Source organism: Syngnathus acus, chromosome 1 (genome assembly GCF_901709675.1).
Source record: "Syngnathus acus chromosome 1, fSynAcu1.2, whole genome shotgun sequence".
NCBI classification, from domain to species: Eukaryota; Metazoa; Chordata; class Actinopteri; order Syngnathiformes; family Syngnathidae; genus Syngnathus; species Syngnathus acus.
This window is the reverse complement of record NC_051087.1, coordinates 13665862-13685843: the sequence shown is the minus strand read 5'-3', so window position 1 is coordinate 13685843 and position 19982 is coordinate 13665862. Positions and strand designations below refer to the sequence as shown.

The 19982-nt window shown below is 39.3% G+C and overlaps 1 protein-coding gene across 4 annotated transcripts in view; it reads right to left on the bottom strand.

Moving 5' to 3' along the window:
* The window catches only part of LOC119128506 (potassium voltage-gated channel subfamily KQT member 5-like), a 98570-nt gene that overhangs the window by 20583 nt on the left and 58005 nt on the right, over nt 1–19982 (bottom strand). For 3 of the 4 annotated variants that reach the window (XM_037260994.1, XM_037260987.1, XM_037260996.1), the window contains exons 2-8: nt 13260–13350; nt 10364–10490; nt 4948–5123; nt 3516–3641; nt 3171–3281; nt 2528–2623; nt 1597–1691 (exon numbers count right to left, since the gene is read on the bottom strand). In XM_037260994.1, the coding sequence (XP_037116889.1) occupies nt 1597–1691; nt 2528–2623; nt 3171–3281; nt 3516–3641; nt 4948–5123; nt 10364–10490; nt 13260–13350 (822 nt within the window). Of the gene's footprint in view, nt 1–1596; nt 1692–1930; nt 2020–2527; nt 2624–3170; nt 3282–3515; nt 3642–4947; nt 5124–10363; nt 10491–13259; nt 13351–19982 lie in introns of all 4 variants that reach the window. The other variant, XM_037260997.1, reaches the window with a different exon arrangement.

Below are 19982 nucleotides of genomic sequence, written 5' to 3'. Positions count from 1 at the left end.
CCCTAAAGAATGTTTCTAAAAGTCCGTTTAACTTTCAAATGTATAAACAGTGTTTAAAAATATAGTAAAGTGTGTAAAAATACAATAAAGGGTTTAAAAATATAATTATAAAAGTTACAATAAAGTGTTTAAAAATACAATTATAAAAGTCTTTTTATAAAAGATATAAAAGATATCGTAAACATTAAGTCCACATCGCAGATTTTCACCTTGTAACCAATTATCAGCAATAAACGAGGGATCACTGTAGTGTTGTGAGGATCAGGCAGTTCAAAAAATGGATGGATGAATGGGTAACTTCATATTAATATTGGTGAGTACTAAAGGGTTGACTACTTGTACTGGTATCGATCTGACAAAATGGGTGTCAAACATTCCCACATTCTTAAAATTGCTGGATCAAAAACAACCTAATTTGGGTCAAATTCGGACTGACTTGCTAAATTGGGTCATTTTGACCTAACTTCCTGGGATGTTTTGCGCATAATAACCCATTTTTGTACACCCCCTCAAATTTGATTTTGATTTTTTTGCAAAACAACCCAGTTGGGTCAAATTGACCCAGGGTAGTGGCTTGGTCCCATTTTTAAGTTTTAAGGGTGTACATATTATATGTAGAGTATGTTCTAGTATTAACAATATTTCAATTAAAGAGTTTTTACATACTGGTGAATTAACCATCGCAGAAATAAAACACGTAATGGGTAGTTGTTTAATCAATTTGTTAAGGACTGTATATAAATAGACTGTAATTGTGTTAACCTTTGAAACAACTCCTTCTCAATCATTACCCAAACATACACCACAATACACCGTGGGTACTTAATCCTAATCAAAATGAATTGAACGGTCAATTATCAAGCATGCTACAAACAATGAGTCATAACCGTTATATCCAGACAAACTAAAAGAATACTTGAAAAAAAGTCATCTAATCACTTCTGCCTTTGTAAAGTGCTCATGTATTATGTTTGCAAGTATTTTGAGGATGGGTTTCCGCTATCAAGTGGAATCATTAAGACGTTGTACTGCCATGGAAACCAGGGGAAACAAGTATTGAGTTGCTTGAATTTGTATTTTATTTTTTAATAATGCTACAATAGCCAATTGAATAAAATGTGGATGCCATTTGTTGTTTTAAGTCAGTTGATTCCCTCAATAATGTAAGATACATGGTTGGAGCTATGAAAAATCTACAGTGATAGTTTTCTTTTTTGTTTTGGATGTTCGAAATAAAGATATCGAAATAAAGAAATAAAGAAATAGTGCAGTTGTGAGGTAAAATGGCTAACTGCACTAAATTTAGTACACTGATGAACGTCAAGCCATTATAGTGATTGATCTTTGCATCCCAGCTCATGGCCTCCCTACAAAGGTTTGAAGTTGGCTTTGTAATTGCATAAATCATGGAAAGTATTGCTCCAATTGCTGTATTGATTCCATAAACTGATGGCTGCTATTGATCTCGTAAGTGACTGGATTTACATTGAAGCTGTAAATTGTGTGGAATAAATAGCTCAACTTTCCGAGTATTTAAAAGAAACAGTACATGTACAGAAAAGGACAAGTGACCATAGTTGCCATAGTTGTACCTACTTTGTAGGGCTGCAGGTATGCAACGCCTTCAAGTGAGGCTTCCAGGTAGCAATGGAAACCGAGTGTTCATCAGCTGCGTAACTACGCCAAACACACTGCATGCAGAATACACAAAACCAAGAAGAAGTAGTAGGAGAAAAAAGAGAAGAAAGTACAGGAAGAAGACCCATAAATATAACGAAAAGAATTTAAAAATAGTGGAGAGACAAAGATGAGGAAGAAAATGAGAGAGATGGAAAAGATAAAAAAAAAATAGAAAGCTGATTAGTGAAAACACTAACACAGGGGTGTCACACGTCTTGGCTTGGAGCAGAGGTCAGGCATGAATACATGCCTGTAGGAGGGCTGGAGGCTCTCATAGTGCCGCCATGTGGCATCTAGGTATGGCCTGGTGCTGTCTGTGGAGTAATAACGCCACGCAGCCTGGTACAACATGTGAATGGACATCATGACACAAATGACGGTAGGAAAAGGAGGAAAACAACATGGCAGGAAAATGAAAGGAGAGATAAGGAAAGTGCCACAATGGAAGAAGATGAAGAACCAGATGGGGAAAATATGTGAGGTTTCAGATGGAAGAAAAAAGGGGGGGGGGGACGCCACAGTAAATGCAGAAGACAATGTCAAACTCTCAAAGAATACAGGAGGCAAAATTAAATGCACTATTAAAGAGGCTAGGAAAGGAGGAAATATATGAAGCGGACAAGACAGGAATGACAACAACATATTCTTACCAATGTAGGAAGAATACAACAACCTTCCGAATTAATTCAGTAAAATTACATGCTTGGAGACTTTTAGCAAATAGTATGAGGATTGACAGGAGGCCACAGAGGTTAAGAGAGGATGGGAAATGGTGGTATATTGGTTTGAATGACAGCAACATTCATGATGGCCACATAGAGGTGTGATTTATGCACATTCAATTTACCTGGATGAGGTAGGCTGCAGGGTTTCTCCTCTTTTCAAAGTGCTTCTGTCTGTGCTGCTCTTGGACCTTCAAAGCAAAACCTGAGCCCAGAATACCCTAAAGTGAAAGAAAGGCATTATGTGAGCCAGTGCTTAAGCTAAAGAGTCACTATAATGATAGCTCATGATTTGAACTAAACATAGAATATGTTAAAGGTGCCCTGTTGAGTTTTTACAATCTCTTTAAGTGAGCTTGTCATCTGTGTCCTGTACCCATCGAGTTACCTTGTAGGTGATAGATAACAAATCATAGCCAGGGATAGCTCACTTTAAAATGGAACATTCCGTAGCATGTAGATTAGTCTACTTTTTAAAGGTTTTGGGCCTCATCAGCGTGTTACATGCCAAAGATGTATATGTGTATTTTCCCCCTCAGGTCAATTATGTGGCTGTGCTGTCTTGGGTCAAGATGAACACTATAGTGTTTTATGAGCCGTAAATATGCATCCATACCAACGAAACAGTTCACCAGATGCTCCTGCTACAAGTTATCTCCTGAGTACAGTGCATTTCATTAGCTAAAATAATAAAAAATTATACACAAACAGATGGGCTCTATAGGAGCAGTCATTCAAAAAAAAATGCCTTGAAAAGTTGCCACTTACTGCAGGTAAGGCAAAGAAAGAGATCCCCAACAGTGCAAAACCTGCAGACAACATCCTTCCTGTCCATGTCTTTGGTGTCTTATCCCCGTAGCCAATGGTTGTCAGGGTGATCTGTGAAAAGATGTTGCTGCTTTACATAAGAAATACGTTTCATTAAACCATTTTATACTCTGTAGTCATTTTTCCAATCGAATAGTATGCAAAATGAGGACCGTTTAGTAAAGCATCATGCTGTCATGTCGATGCAAAGACTTACTATACATCATCTGATAAGATAAAAAGTTATATAACTACATTCAATCATGTCGGGAGAAAAAAATCAAAAACATTCATAGATGAACTCACCGTGCCCCACCATAAGGCATCAGCATATGTGGCAAAATCCTTATTGAATTTATTCTCCACAAGGTAGACAAGGAATGAAGAGAAGATGAGAACCAAGAAACCAATGTACCAAGCAGTAACCAGCTCCTGTGGGCAAAGATCAGCAAGCATTTAGAACACAAGGTTACAACATAAAGGTCCAGTCGTTTCAGAAGTGCTGCTCCTATTTGTAGTGGGCAAAGAACAAGCCAATTGTCAAACTCGTGTAAAGTAAAAACACAGTCAGTAAAGCATAGGAGTCAGACAATTTTGTCTAATAAGAGCTGAGCTTCGCATGTCATGCATGAACGCTTTGACATAGCATAGCGTCCAAAACTTTGTCAACCACGGATAAAAAGCATGGAACATGAAAAACAGCTGCTCCCCCGGGCATCTAGTGACCTTTGTACAAATATCTGACAGTAAACCCCTCCACCCCTCGTCAATATTTTTTAGGGGCTTTTAAAAATACCCTTTGTGTCCCACAAATGAGTTTTTGCTTGACCTTTAACAGTTAAATCCATCAATACAATCCAAGCTGCATATTTTCATGGATGGTGTATTTTGAGCCCCTCAAAGTGCTATTGCTACTCATTTATTGGTTTGATTTAACATTAATCTGTATTCACGGTCTTTCTGACGGATTTGTTCAATGTATCTGTTTTGCCAAAGTTGAACAGCAAGAAAATAATGCAAGAGGATGTGTAGTATATTGAATACAGTTCAGGAAACCCAACACATAATAATCATCGTACCATAGAAGAATCAAATCTTGCCTCGGCAGAATCAAATCTTGCCTCGGCAGCTACATCTGTGGTGAGTACATATATATTACATGACTGACCGCAGCTAGCATGTTCAATTATTTAAGAAGTTTTCATTTTGACGCTACAGTTTGATACCAGTGAATAAATATTCCATATATAAGAAACTGTTACCAGCGTTAACTTGTGCATGAGGAATGCAATGTCTGCGTGTGTTTGTCAAAGTGGAGTGCAGGAACGAAGAGGAACTGCAAACTAATGGATTGAAACACAAATAAAACAGTAAAGCAGCTTTGATGCACATACTAGCTACAAGCTGCATTCAATGTTAAATTGTTATCTCACCATTTTGAATGAATTTGTTTTGAGATCTTTAGTGTAAAAAGTGTGGTAAAACTGTCAATTTAAAATCAGTGCAAATTTGTCATAATGATTGCATTTTTGGGGTGTACACCCCCTCCCCCCCGCTCCCCCATGGCAGTCAGCGAAACGCATAAACCTGTTATACAAAAGAGGTCGGGGACCACTGGCCTACAGGATATAATACTGAACTGCAGTAGAACTATGTCTGCACTCAAATACCATTATGTTGTTCTATTATATATACTGTTTCACAGTCGTAGTCCGTGTCACTTTGTCCTCATGCCTACCTTGCTGTGTGCGTAGACCACAGAACCTAGCAGCTTCCATGTGCCCCCTCTTCGGTCCATCCTCACCATGCGTAGGATCTGTAGGAAACGAAGGCTACGCAGGACTGAAGTGGCAAAGATGTTGCCCTGGCTACCTGCCGACACCACAGCAACTGATGCAATCAGCACTATGATATCTGCAAAAAAAAAAGATTTTAGGTCTTGTAAAACAAGAACACAGTATTTGTAACCTACTGCTTTGTGTAGAAAAAAAACTATGCAAGAAGATTTTCACTGGAGTGAATACACTCCCAATTAATTTTGTGTTTGTTAGAACAAAAGACGCCGACAAAGGACATGAACGCACAAATCCATGGCATGCTGTGACTCTTTGTCATTCTTATCTGAATTCATGGTAACATCCAGCATAAAAATTTCTAAGTGGTTCACTATAATTTTTTCGATAAAGGCACGCATGACTCCTTCCATATTGATAACAATGTTGAATGCCTCATTACCATTGGTGGCAGGCTGTAGCTATGATTCTCTTATTCTTCAAGTCACAGTGGTTATTGAGATTATGTATCATACATTTTGCCAAGCTCTACTCATGCTTCAACCAGCCCCTCTCATCAGAAATGAAACGGAACCACACTGATAATGTCTCGTCACGAAACATTCGGTCACAGAACACTGAACTTTTAGCGACTCAAGAGATCCAAAATGAAGGTTGGAGAGCATTTTCTATTTAGGCTGCAGAGCTCTGGAACGGATATCAGAGCTGATACCTCTGTAGAAATATTCAAGATGATTAAAGTCTTATTTTTATACACTTGCCTTTATTTTGCCCGATTTGCCTACTTCTACTATCTCTCCTGCCCCCTCCGTTCTGGCCAGAGGATGGGGCGAGGTGATGACCTAACTGAAAGTTGCTGTCTGGATTTCATCATCAAGATTGTTCCACAAACTGACACCTTGGATTGAAACACACCTTTCCTTTTGTTTTGTTCTAGGTTCTAGTTTATAAAAACACACACACACAAAAAAAAGGTTTCTCCATTACTCTTAACTCGTTGTATCTTTTTGAATTTGTTTTACAAGCTATTATTTGGTAAAAGTTGGAGATGACCTATATACATAATATTAAGAAAGTTATATTCCACTAATTTATCAATTTTTAATGATTTGGACTCTATAAATATATAAATATTATATGCTCCCTACGTATATCCACTTCTATTAATTACACCAACTGAAAGAAAAAGAGCAGTTCAGTGTAGGTCTTGGAAGCACTTCAATGCAAAAAGTCAGATATGGAAGGAAGACAATACAAACAAATTATATTATACAACAAAAGCAAAGCATTCTTGTGTCTATGATTCTTTGAACTTGTGCAATAGTATGAGATACCTTTGATTTAACATGTTCTATGTGAGTTTTCCATGTTAAATATTTTGTCAATCATAATACCTAGAAACTTGATTTCAGTTGTCCGTTTAATTTCAAAGCGGAGCCTTAGAGGGGATCCAGCCTTTTCTGTTGACCTCCCCTTGAATGTTAGGCAAGACCTTTCATTGTCCATTTTTAAAATGCTTTTAAAAGGCTTTTGACTGAGTTACTGTTCTGCTTCTGTATGTTTCAATTTAGTGTTTTCACTGAATTCTGATTGCCCCATTGATATAGTTACTATAACCTACCTAAGCTTTTCGGGGTTTAACACTTTGTTACAGCTGCAGCTGTTGTAAAATGAGCTATATAAATAATGTTGTATTGTATTGATCCCTGCACACTGCCCACATGTCTATCTTCATATAACTAAAACCCATAAGTACGGTATTGCTAATATTCAAGGATAATCTTTTAGCATTGAAACACTTCAAAATCTTCATAAACTCACAATTCATAGTACCGTATTTTCCGCCCTAAAAGGCGCACCTAAAAACCTAAAATTTTCTCAAAAGCCGACAGTGCGCCTTATAGGCCAGTGCGCCTTATATATGGATCAACTGATGAATTTGTTGATCCATACTGGTTGTACACAGTGCTCTGCCAAAATGTTTCAGTACGTTTTAGTACGACTAGTAAATTACAAGGTCGCATCGCTTCCCAGCATTACGGCAACTGTAGTCAGGGGGCGTCACCGAATAGCTGTTGTACCCGCGAGGCTATTTCATGTCAAAATAGGCTGCTCTGTTAATGTTTCGAGTAAATCTACGGATCGATATGGAAGGGAAACATAGGTAAGTAGTACCAATGCGTTAGATCGAACTTTAGTCAGTTCCGATCATTTTATAGGAGATCGTTTGAGAAACGCGATTGTTTACACTTTGCTGAGGCTCATGGGAGATTGCGAGCTGAGGCTCGTGAGACTTTGCGGATGGCTAATGCTATTGCGATAGCTGCTATACGTACCAGGCTATTTCATGTCAAAATAGGCTGCTCTGTTAATGTTTCGAGTAAATCTACGGATCGATATGGAAGGGAAACATAGGTAAGTAGTACCAATGCGTTAGATCGAACTTTAGTCAGTTCTGATCATTTTATAGGAGATCGTTTGAGAAACGCGATTGTTTACAGAGGGCTCGTTGGTTATTGGCTAGTGGATGCATACCGCAACCCTAGTCAACCTCAGTTTGATGCAGTATAGCTTCTATTTTATGCGCCTTATAATCCGGTGCGCCTTATATATGGACAAAGTTTTAAAATGGGCCCTTCATTGAAGGTGCGCCTTATAACCCGGTGCGCCTTTTAGGGCGGAAAATACTGTATGTTATTTATATCGAAGCGGTATCATCTGCAAATAAGATGCATATTAACAAACCGGACCATCTATCTGTCCGTCCGTCTGTCTGTCCATCCATCAAGCTATCTATCTATCTATTACGACATATCCGGTGGCGGGTCATGGGCGTAGCAGCTTCAGCAGGGAAGCCCAGACGTCCAACATTCAAATTTACCCAGCCACGTCTTCCAGCTCCTCCTAGGGGATACCAAGGCATTCCCAGGGAAGGCTTGGAGACAGTCTCTCCAAGGAGGCGTCCAGGTGGCATCTTAATCAGAGGCCCAAGCCACCTCATCTGACTCCTCTCAATGCAGAGGAGCAGCAGTTCAACTGAGTCAATAAATATAGTCAACTGAAAGCAATATGCCTAACACAACATGTGTGCATGTTACTGTTCATTTTAATGGAAGCAACTAAACAAAGAAAAATCAAAATTGAGACAGGGATTCATCTTGAAGGGCAACCGCTTCAAGTCTTTAAAATAAGCTTTTAGGGGTTGCCATTTTCTGAAAACCGCAGCAATGGACCCCGCTCAAAGTGTATCTAATCTTCTCAAGCTTCAAAAAGAACATGGTGTCCTTAAGCCACAAGGTGATGGAAGGATATTTATTGGACTTTGAGTGCAATACTTCTCAACTAAACATCATCTTGCCAGTAAAAATGTGAAAGCTATCATGTTTGGAACAGCAGTCAATGTAAGAGAAGTGTCTGGTATGCCAAATCCAGCAAGCAACAGAGAAGGTTTCAGATTCACCCGGAGTACAGCAGACATAAGGAGTGATGTGAGGCTTCACTATCATGACTGGAGCTTCAAGAAAAATTGTCAACTGATCATTTTTGGAAAGTTTTATCTGATCTCAAGTGTGTACCGTACAAAGCCTTTGTCTTAGTTCACGGTCGGTCGCTTTGCTTTGGTGTTTTTGTGTAAATGTCAACTACTTTATCACTAATGGCACTTCTCCTCCTCTTATGGAATTCATCCATAAAAAAGACTGCGTACGCAGTACCAGGTCAACATCCAGGGGTGATTGTGAAACTGAATATAGAAGAACTACTTTTGGTAAGAGTGTACTCTCCATATATGGCTGTCAATTCTGGAATCTACTCCCTGCCTCAATTAGAGAGATCCCCCCTTTTGATGCTTTTAAAAGGCGACTGAAACAGTGGCTAAAATGCTCACAAACTTGTAATCACTTTTAGTAAATAGTCTGCTGGGACGGTTAGAATAGTTTTTCCACAGTGTGGATATAACCTTTTATGCAATGTTTTTATTTTTTTTATCTCCCTATAATTTACTAGTCTGTCTATCTGTATGTCTGCTCTGTCAGGCTGAGTTAATGTAATGTCTAATGTCTATTTGTCTCTCTATGTTCTATGTCACGAGGACAACGGATGAAATTTAGCTCTGCCAAATTCCGACTGGTTTTACACTGGGATGTTTGAATATATGTCTATATCTTTAGTGTTGATCAAACTAGTACTGTCCTGTCTAAATAAATAAATAAATAAATAAATAAATAACACCAAAGTATCCAGACCAGAAATGAACAAGGTTGTAACGAGAAAACATTTTTTTATGTAAAGTTCCAGGGAGAGCCATGACATTTATCATATTCCTCCATTACATCTGGATTTCCTTAAATTGGATAAGGATAAGGGCACAGGGAGGTGATAGATGCTATCCTATGTATGGCGCACTCCCACGGGTGATGAACCCAAGGGGAAAAGCTGTATTTTTTAAAAGAAAAAAGAGTTAAAGGGAAGAAAAGAAATAAATAAATGATAAAATTCAAAGAGAGATCATTTGTTTAACAACAGCAGCAGTGTTGAAGTTCAAACTTCACCACTCTGTCGTTTAAAAAGTTAAAGTTAAAAGTTAAAGTCCCAATGATCGTCACACACACATCTGGGTGTGGTGAAATTTGTCCTCTGCATTTAACCCATCCCCATGTGATTTTGATCCATCCCCTGGGGGAGAGGGGAGCAGTGAGCAGCAGTGGTGCCGCGCTCGGGAATCATTTGGTGATCTAACCCCCCAATTCCAACCCTTAATGCTGAGTGCCAAGCAGGGAGGCAATGGGTCCCATTTTTATAGTCTTTGGTATGACCCGGCTGGGGTTTGAACCCACAACCTTCCAGTCTCAGGGCGGACACTCTACCACTAGGCCACTGAGCTGGTTTACTGTTGCACACTGCATATTGCTGCTTGTCTGTTTCCACAATCCTCCTGAGATCAGCAGCATCATAAACAAACACATCAATGTTAGCGTGAACATAGCGGGGTCACATGTGACCCATGAGTCTTATTCCCCTTCCATCAGTCTTTCCAACTGTTCTTTCCAAGAAGCAGCATAGGGATTCGTGTCTAAATATTGGAAAAATAAAAGGCCATTGATGCAAACTCATTACGTAAATGCATTCTTCTCTTATGAGCTTCGACCACAGCACTCAATGCCATGTGCAAACGCTGGTCAGTCACATGCAATGGAATATTTTCTAAGACCTAACTTTAAGTTGTATATTTTGTCTCGCAGAGAGAGAATAAGGCAACTAAACGATGCAACAGGCATTGGAAAAAATAAAGAGGAAATAGTAAGACTGACTGCAAAATTACATTATTGTGGGAAGTGGGGGTGAGGTGCTGAAATAACTCACCAATGACGCAGAAAGGCTTTCTGGCAAAGCGGAGTCGTCCCTGCCATCCTCTATAGCGACAGCAGCATCCTGCTGACCAGATGCGGATGATGTACTCCAAGCCAAACACCACAATCATGACAAACTCCTGCAGGATGTTCAACAAATGATGTATTAATAGTCTTAGCAGAATGCACTGATGTGGTGTTTATATATTCAGAATGAGTCATGAGTACTGTCTAAATCTGGGATGGGCAATTTAAGTGAGGAAGGGGGCCACAGTGTATCATCAGTACTATTGGGGTCCACGCAGTTCCTAACCAAACATAGCAATAAATAAAATGGATGAAATCTGTGCATATGTCTGTTATATTAATTGAATCAATGGAAATTGTACTATATTAATATATTTCATTTTTCAGAATACATCTCTGAATGCGCATGTAAAAAAATCCAGCCTTTAGCAGCAGAGTTTGAACAATCATAAAACAACCACATAATGGGCTGTGATTATTTTTTCCAGTGCAAAGGGCTCTCCAACATAAAAATTAGCATTCAAGTATGGCATAAAACTGCTGAACAGCAAACTAACATTAAGTGCCCATTTTGTGCATTTTTTTCACATGCACTCTATAGCGCTTTTCCACCTGTTGAGGCCCTCAAAGTGCTTAACACTGACTTCCACATTTCCCAACTAATGACGCAGCGTCAGGAGTAACTGTGGGTTCAGAATCTGGCTCATAGATATTTCGACATGGTCACAATGGCTGAAGATCGAACCCCCAATCTCTGGGTTGGAAGACAACCACTCTACCACTGAGCTACACCTCTGTATGTAGGGCTGAGTAAAAAAAATCGATTTTGAATCGATACCATTAAAATTTGACTTCGTAAGACATTAAATCGATAGTCGTAATACACCCATGGTGCACACAGGAGAGTTATTTTTCTGCCGCAGGCCCGCAGCAATCTCGTGCATGATGACATCATGCTTGAAGACGTTCAAGCGCGAATTTACAAAATGGCAGAGGCAGGTAAAACATCGCTCAGCAAGTCGTCCCAGCTGAAGTCTGACGTTTGGATAAATTTAGCATTTAAACAACAAAGGACAATGAGATTCCATGTTGATAGATCCAAGGTGGTGTGCAAGATATGCGGAGCGGACCTCAGTTATTGTAGAAATCCTACAAACCTTTGAAGCCACTTGACAAGGTACCAGACTAATAGCTGCCCGGGGCAAAACAAAAGAAACTGAGGGACGTACTAACATTAACATCCGAGTCTCCACTGGCCAGTCAAAGTGTGAACTGTCAAATTTACAAAAGTAACAGGATTTGCCTTGAGAGGTAAATTTCACTTGTAGATTTGTTATTATTTTGCACTAAAACAATGCCTTTATACAATTTGTTAATGTACGGTCACTTGCACTTTTCAGACTGACAATTTTTTTTTACATTTAATGTGAACTGTCAAGTTTAATTCAAGTTTGCGCCTGAAACCTGCCGACAAAAAATAAAAGCATGTATTTTTCAACAGAGGTGAGCTATTTTTTATTTAAGAGCAGTTTGAATCGATTCGAACCAAATTGCAATTACCGTATTTTCCGCCCTAAAAGGCGCACCGGGTTATAAGGCGCACCTTCAATGAACGGCCCATTTTAAAACTTTGTCCATATATAAGGCGCACCGGCTTATAAGGCGCATAAAATAGAAGCTATACTGCATCAAACTGAGGTTGACTAGGGTTGCGGTATGCATCCACTAGCCAATAACCAACGAGCCCTCTGTAAACAATCGCGTTTCTCAAACGATCTCCTATAAAATGATCGGAACTGACTAAAGTTCGATCTAACGCATTGGTACTACTTACCTATGTTTCCCTTCCATATCGATCCGTAGATTTACTCGAAACATTAACAGAGCAGCCTATTTTGACATGAAATAGCCTGGTACGTATAGCAGCTATCGCAATAGCATTAGCCATCCGCAAAGTCTCACGAGCCTCACCTCGCAATCTCCCATGAGCCTCAGCAAAGTGTAAACAATCGCGTTTCTCAAACGATCTCCTATAAAATGATCGGAACTGACTAAAGTTCGATCCAACGCATTGGTACTACTTACCTATGTTTCCCTTCCATATCGATCCGTAGATTTACTCGAAACATTAACAGAGCAGCCTATTTTGACATGAAATAGCCTGGTACGTATAGCAGCTATCGCAATAGCATTAGCCATCCGCAAAGTCTCACGAGCCTCACCTCGCAATCTCCCATGAGCCTCAGCAAAGTGTAAACAATCGCGTTTCTCAAACGATCTCCTATAAAATGATCGGAACTGACTAAAGTTCGATCTAACGCATTGGTACTACTTACCTATGTTTCCCTTCCATATCGATCCGTAGATTTACTCGAAACATTAACAGAGCAGCCTATTTTGACAGGAAATAGCCTCGCGGGTACAACAGCTATTCGGTGACGCCCCCTGACTACAGTTGCCGTAATGCTGGGAAGCGATGCGACCTTGTAATTTATTAGTCGTACTAAAACGTACTGAAACATTTTGGCAGAGCACTGTGTACAACCAGTATGGATCAACAAATTCATCAGTTGATCCATATATAAGGCGCACTTGCCTATAAGGCGCACTGTCGGCTTTTGAGAAAATTTTAGGTTTTTAGGTGCGCCTTTTAGGGCGGAAAATACGGTAATCGGTTTACAACCTCCAGAATCTAAATCGAATCGATTTAGGAAATTGGCCATGATACCCAGCCCTAATTGTATGTCATTTCAAATCTGCAACACAATTGTAGGCCTACTCACATTGTAATATAGTGCAGGATAATACCTGGTGCAAATACATGTGTCATCGAGTGGTCAATAGTGATGTTGCAATTTAAAAACCCCGCTTTTGTCTCGTACCAAAATAAGCAGACAATAAGAGGAGAAATCCTGGTGAGTTGGAATAGTTGAGAAGACTGAGAGGACCAGGCAGCTGAAGACCAAGATGAACCTGGACAGAAAGAAGAGAAAATGACCATCATAAACAGTACTCTAAACATTCCTCCATCCATTTTTTAAAAACAGCTTATTTTCATGAGGGTCACAGGGCCTATCCAAGCTGTTCTTGGGCAGCCAAAACTGGTCGCCACACAACATTTAAATCAACATTTCGAAAGCGTGACATTTTGTCAAGAGGATTTGTGCCATTCATATTCAGAGCTACAACACAGACCGCGAAGCAATATAAGTTCTTTTCTGCAGCGAATAAGGAACCTATTATTCAATTTCCTCCTATATTAAATTAATCATCTTTGTTTGTGCAACATGTGACGAACAAAACTCTAAGCAAGACGTTATTTTCCTTCACTGCATCATATATTAAATTAATCCTCTTTGTTTGTGCAACATGTGAGGAACAAAACTCGAAGCAAGACATTATTTTCCTTCACTGCATCATTCATCAGGAGTCTCTAAGTCTGTATTGCAGCGAGATCATGTTGTGGATCCAGTTGTAAAACTTGTTAAATTCATACGAGCAATCATTGTCAGTTTGTTACGTTCTTGGAGGAAACCAATGTGGTTTACCAGGACCTAACTATACTTTACCAATCTTGTGTCTGCTGGTTTAGTTTGAGAAAAGTGTTCCAAGTGTGGGAGCTCAAAGACGAGATTAGCTCATTATTTAATTTAATGAGGACATTTAAGCAATTCCCTGAGCTGAGTGACCTGAACTGGCTTTCTATGTACACAAATGTGAAGGCCTTCAAATCCAAGATGCCTTATTGCAATATGAAAATTTTGATCTTTTGAAGAAGTTCATCTACGTACAGCAGCGTAACAGAACATGTGCAGAAATGTTTGAGATTGTGTATTTTGTAACAATGTTTTGAATACTGAAAGTAGAATCAATCTTTTTTTCAATCAATGTTCATTTCTTTAACTTTGCGCCTTCACTTGAAACATATTCAAAACAGATGCAACCTCCAGGTTTGATAGATCACTGCTGGTGTGATCTTTTCATCTACCGTATTTTCCGCACTATAAGGCGCACCCAAAAACCTCCAATTTTCTCAAAAGCCGACAGTGCGCTTTATAATCCGGTGTGCCTTATATATGGACCTATATGGATTCGTGGATGAGGACTAATTTATTAATAGAAGCTTTACGTGTTTATTTTGTGTGTTGTGTGATATTAACGTTTGAGCAACGTTGAGTTATTGATATATTGTTGTTTTCACAATTTCGAGTGTTACTATATTGTGATTGCATTAACGTTTGAGCAACGTTGAGTTATTTATTCTATGCGCTTTATAATCCGGTGCGCCTTATATATGGACAAAGTTTTAAAATGGGCCATTCATTGAAGGTGCGTCTTATAATCCGGTGCGCCTTATAGTGCGGAAAATACGGTATTTACATTTTCAGTATTGTGCCAAATCGTTTGTAAACATCACATTCATTGACACACACGTATTACACGGCAGAGCTGAACACATACGGCCTGCACGCAAGTCATATGAACTGACCGTTACATCCTCAGTCACCCACACTACTGTTATACTGTCATCGCCTGTGTTTAAAATTCGGCATTCTTCTTTTTCTTGTGGTTTGTTTTATGTCTGACCGGCTGGGTTTTTGTGTCCACCTGTTCTCACTGTGTTGCTCGTTGTGTCATCAGTTTGTTTGTATTTAGTTCCCTGTTTGCTTTCAGTTTTTGCAGTGTTATTGGTGATGTGGGTGTCTCTCATGTCTGAGTGTAATCCTTTGGTTTGCTACTTTGTGTCTTTGTTTTTTGGGGGGCCTCTGGATTTAGTATTTTTCCTTCCACATGTCTTGTTTGTTTGCTTTTTTGTTTTTTAGATTAAAGACCTGTCTCTTCTTGCCTCCCTGCAGCACTGCTTTTTGGTCCTCAACCATGCACATCTCGAACATACTGCAATTTTCTCACCATGCTTTTTCTTTGGAATAATAATGTTATGAATGCAAGCACAGAATTGAACAACAAGATCTTCTATCAGTAGAGTAGTATTCATGATTCATATCATTGATCTGTTCTCTGCTAAGCAGTGATCACTTTGTGGGTGTCGCTCTACACACTGTTGTCTGCAATAGTTTAGTGCTGAAACAGTAGCAGCAAAAGGTCGAGATTTTACATACACTGTCACTAAACCCGTGTGTTTTGGCCAAAGGGATGTCATACCGCACACAGTAGTGCTGAAATATTTGCAGTTTTGCAGCCAAGCACAATCTATTACTTCCTGCATTCAAGTCATTACTGGTTATATAACTTCCCCCCAAGTCTCCACAGCTGTATTGAAGTGGGGCCTGGGGATGCATTACTGTCAGCCCCTCGGTGCAAAACATGTTGTCACACAGTTGAGGGGAAGTCTTTCAATCTTGAAAATCTTCGCAAATCGGGATGTATAGAGCATTTGAATTGTAGCTGTGTGAAAATGGTGGGCGTACAGAGTGGGTCACTATCCCACAGACTACGATGTGGATACAGAACAGGACAGTGGTGTTCTGACCCTAGAAAGACCCTGGCCGACATCCAAAATAAGGTCACTATTTTTCCACAAACCACAAGCGGTATCACGGCATTTTTGACGCGTTATCGCTTTTCACTGTAATGTAGCTCGATAAGCTATAAGTTCCAAGTGAATTAAAAGTAAAAAAGTAAGTATCAAAAGTTTTACTGTATCTTTACTGACATATTCAGGCATTTGAATCATGTGAATTTGACTGGAGGACATTATTTTGTGACAAGTATTGTAGAGCCGTCAGCTGAACAGCAAGCTCGTTGTTATGAACACAGCTACGCCTCTTGCACTTGCACAAGGTTGTCAGAGTGAAAAATAATAGTGACAATCAACTCCCTTTAACCATAGCGCCACTCATGTTCTTATGCAGAATACATTTCCTTTCAAAGAGGGGGGCTGAAAAGCACAGTGAAGGTCTTTAAGCACTCACTGAAGTTCATCAATTAATTCTATCAAGTGGCGTTCTCTGTCATCCTTGGTGTTGTGATGCTCACTTCATGTGTCTCGCTCTTCACTCCCAGCGCTACTGATTGCTCTGAACTTTCAAATGAGCAATTATATGTGATCGCAACTAACAGGCAACAATATGGAGACACATACGAGAAGTACACAACCATCGCACGGTGTCCTTAAACCTAATTGTACATACAAAGCCTCTTTTGTAATTTTTCTTTTCAAATGCAACTCCTCCACACATGCATCACATCAGCCATCAAATGCCACCTCAAATGTCACATAACAGAGTAATAAAACTACCCTTGTGTGATCCACTTTGAGGTGAATGTAATGTGTGACCTACAGAGCCCAAGAAGTTAGAAAGTCAGTGTAACCTCGAGTTTTACAGAGGAAATGAACCAGGCAAGGAAATGCCTTTGACGCACGAGAGCTCACTGAAAGACTGATGAGACATTGCGATGACAACATATAAGTTTAGTTCTCCTATTTAATCCAAAACTGCAACTCCCAGGCTATGGAGATGCTGTCCATGGTCCTGAATTCAATCTGCACCAATCTGGATTTCTGTTCCGATGTAAATTGAGCATTGATTGAAACTATTAATATTTATCTCAGTCAAGAGTGAATTCACAATGATGACCAAAATAATTCTGATCACAAAGTTCTCTTTGCTATGTGAGTCACAATGGACCCACGGCTGTCTTTCCCAGAAAGCAAATTAGCCCCTTCTGTCAAATGTGACATAATTCTCCCAAAAACTGAAAAACACAAAGACAGTCCAAAATTTCAAAAATGTGATTGTCTCCAACTCTTTCATCCTCCTCTTTATACCACCGCTAAAACATTTTATTCATGTATGTATGTTGTGTTTTATGTGATTTAGGTTGCAGCAGAATTACTGGCAGGACACAGATCCCTGTCTTTTATGTTTAATAATCTATTCATAATGACCATTAAATGACTCTAATGTCTTATTCTTGTCAGGGCACATGTGTGGTTATAAAATCTGTCTTATTACATTTGATCATGCCTCAACTTCCATGTCTTAATCAGTAAATTGTTTGCGTTCAATTCTTTCAATTATGTTAAAACAATAAAACTAGCAGCTCTACGGGGAATAATAGTATGCTAGTGATGTGTGTTTGAAGTTGTATGACTGCTCGAAGAGTCACATATTCACAAGAGTGATGAGGAGCCTTGCGACAGACTGGTAAACAAAACATTCCGTGGTGTATCCAGCCTCAAAATTTTAAAAAGAGGATAAAGAAAGCAATTGGGGGGAATATTTGCTTTTGTCTCTATTATTTCCAGTACGATTTAAGAACGGCAACCGAACAAATATCCATTTTCCCTGTCGATTACTTTACAAACTCATAGTATATCCTCGAAGAGATGGATCGCTAACAGTTTCTTTATCTTTACAGATGATGTGTGTATGTAGTATGTATGTATGTATGTAGTATGTATGTATGTATGTATGTATGTACGTATTGTACTGTATGTATGTATGTATGTACGTACAAAGATACATATTTACACGGCAACCATGGCTGTTGGAGTGGGCGGCGGCAGTCAAAAAACTAAATCCTGGACAATTTTGAAATTCCCATCCGACATTTGTTTCGATCTCAAAAGTAGGATATGTCCGGGAAAAAGAGGACGTCTGGTCACATTAAACCAGAGCAATAATAGATTCGAACAAGCCAACGTGCAAAAAATGCTTGAGAGGTTTGAGGCTTGAGAGGCTCCATGCCACTGCTGCTCTTTTGTTAACGTATATAGTTGAATATTGTTATTTATTATCAGTCTTGCTTGTTTTCATAGATGTGTGACTTGAAGGCTCCATGCCACTGTTACTCTTTTTTTAGTGTATAAAGTTTACTATATGGTTCAAGTAGTTTTAAATAAATTTGTGATTTTAAAACTAAGTGGATTTTGTTGTTTTGTACCGTGGTACCAAATTAGTATCGAGAATTGTGGTAAATCACAGGTATTGGTACCGACTACTGAAATTCTGGTATCGTGACACCACTAACACGCACGCACGCACGCACACACACACACACACACACACACACACGAGACATATTGGGAGAGACGCGTCATCACAAAAGATATACTATTTATAATCCAAACAACAAATTTCCCGCTTTGAGGTAAGCCCTTTGGACTGCACTTTCCCAGCGAACTCTTCAAGATCTTTTTGTACACGTTCTGATTGATCATCTAACCAACACTTGTTTGTCCACCAGTCTTTTGATCTGGTTGTATACCTACCTACCTACCTACCTACCTACCTACCTACCTACCTACCTACCTACCTAACACACACGTACCTACCTACGATCTTGATAATGTGAATCAGGTGTGTTGGAAAAGGAAAACATCTAAAACGTGCAAGATATCGGCTTTCAAGGACTGAAGTGTGACACCTGTGTTGTATGTCTTGAGTCTCTGAGTGCTTTTTTTGTCTCCTTGTTAGGGTTTCTTTGCACCTGTTGTCATCCTGGCCCCTTGTGTTTACCAATCAGCTCCCTCTAATCCGTTGTTTCTTGTCCAGATGTTTGTTTATTGTTTTGTCAGTTTGCTTATATTAACTTACTCATCCTCTACCAGACTCTTGCTCCACCCCTCACTAATATTGGGCCAAATCGGGGTAAACTACGACCTCAATAATAGCTACTCTATGACAAGTTACATTAAATAAATAAATGCTATGCTAAAAAAAAATCACAAACCGGAAAATCGATATACGGAGGTTCGCAAGCACTACGATTCCAACTGCAACTTGCTGCGGGGTTGTGTACGTGACAGATCCACTTGTATACCCCACAGCGGCAGAGCAACAACATCAAATTTCCGGAAGTGACATCAGGATTCGCTGCCCGTCCAATCAGAGGACAGAAAGCCAAATTCACATGAAAGTGCAGTATTTAACCTAAAGATGGCGCCACAGATACAGTTTTTGCCCCAAATTCAGGCTTTTAACAAACATGCACTAAAATGCCAAATAATGACCAGAACATGTAGACAGTGTTAGCAGAGACCCGTTTATACAGTTTATCAGCAAAAAAAAGTTGATTTGGGAGTGTGTACCCCTTTAAAATCCCATCTGTCTTCTTTCAATCATTGCTTTTGTTTGTGGTACTTGTTTTTATGTCTTGCTCATGTTTTCACTTCTGCTGCTGCATTTGACTGGTAGTATCTCTGAACAGACATTATTCATTTAATGAGATTCATCAATTTTACTTATCTTTGATGTTCACAAAAACAAAAAGCTCGACCAAGTTAATTTGCCACATCAAGCACAAATAAAACAGTCTGTGGAGGATCATCAGCAGGACACTGGGATTTTAGTGCTTGTGATGATGATCCTTGCAGTTGAGCTTCTGTTCAGCCAAGAATTTTATGCCCCATTTATGTTAACAAGAAAATATCCCTCGATATACAGTCGACAGTTTCTTGGCTCTGTATTATTCCAATAATCTTCATGTAGCAGACTCCTGGTTCTTGCCGACAATAACAGGACTTAGATGGTTACGTGAACAGAAAACTTGATGATGCAACTTGCAGCATAGTTTGTGATCAGCCGACTGAACCACAGATGATTTAACAAATTATTTCGGTTGCAAGAACTCAGTGTGAT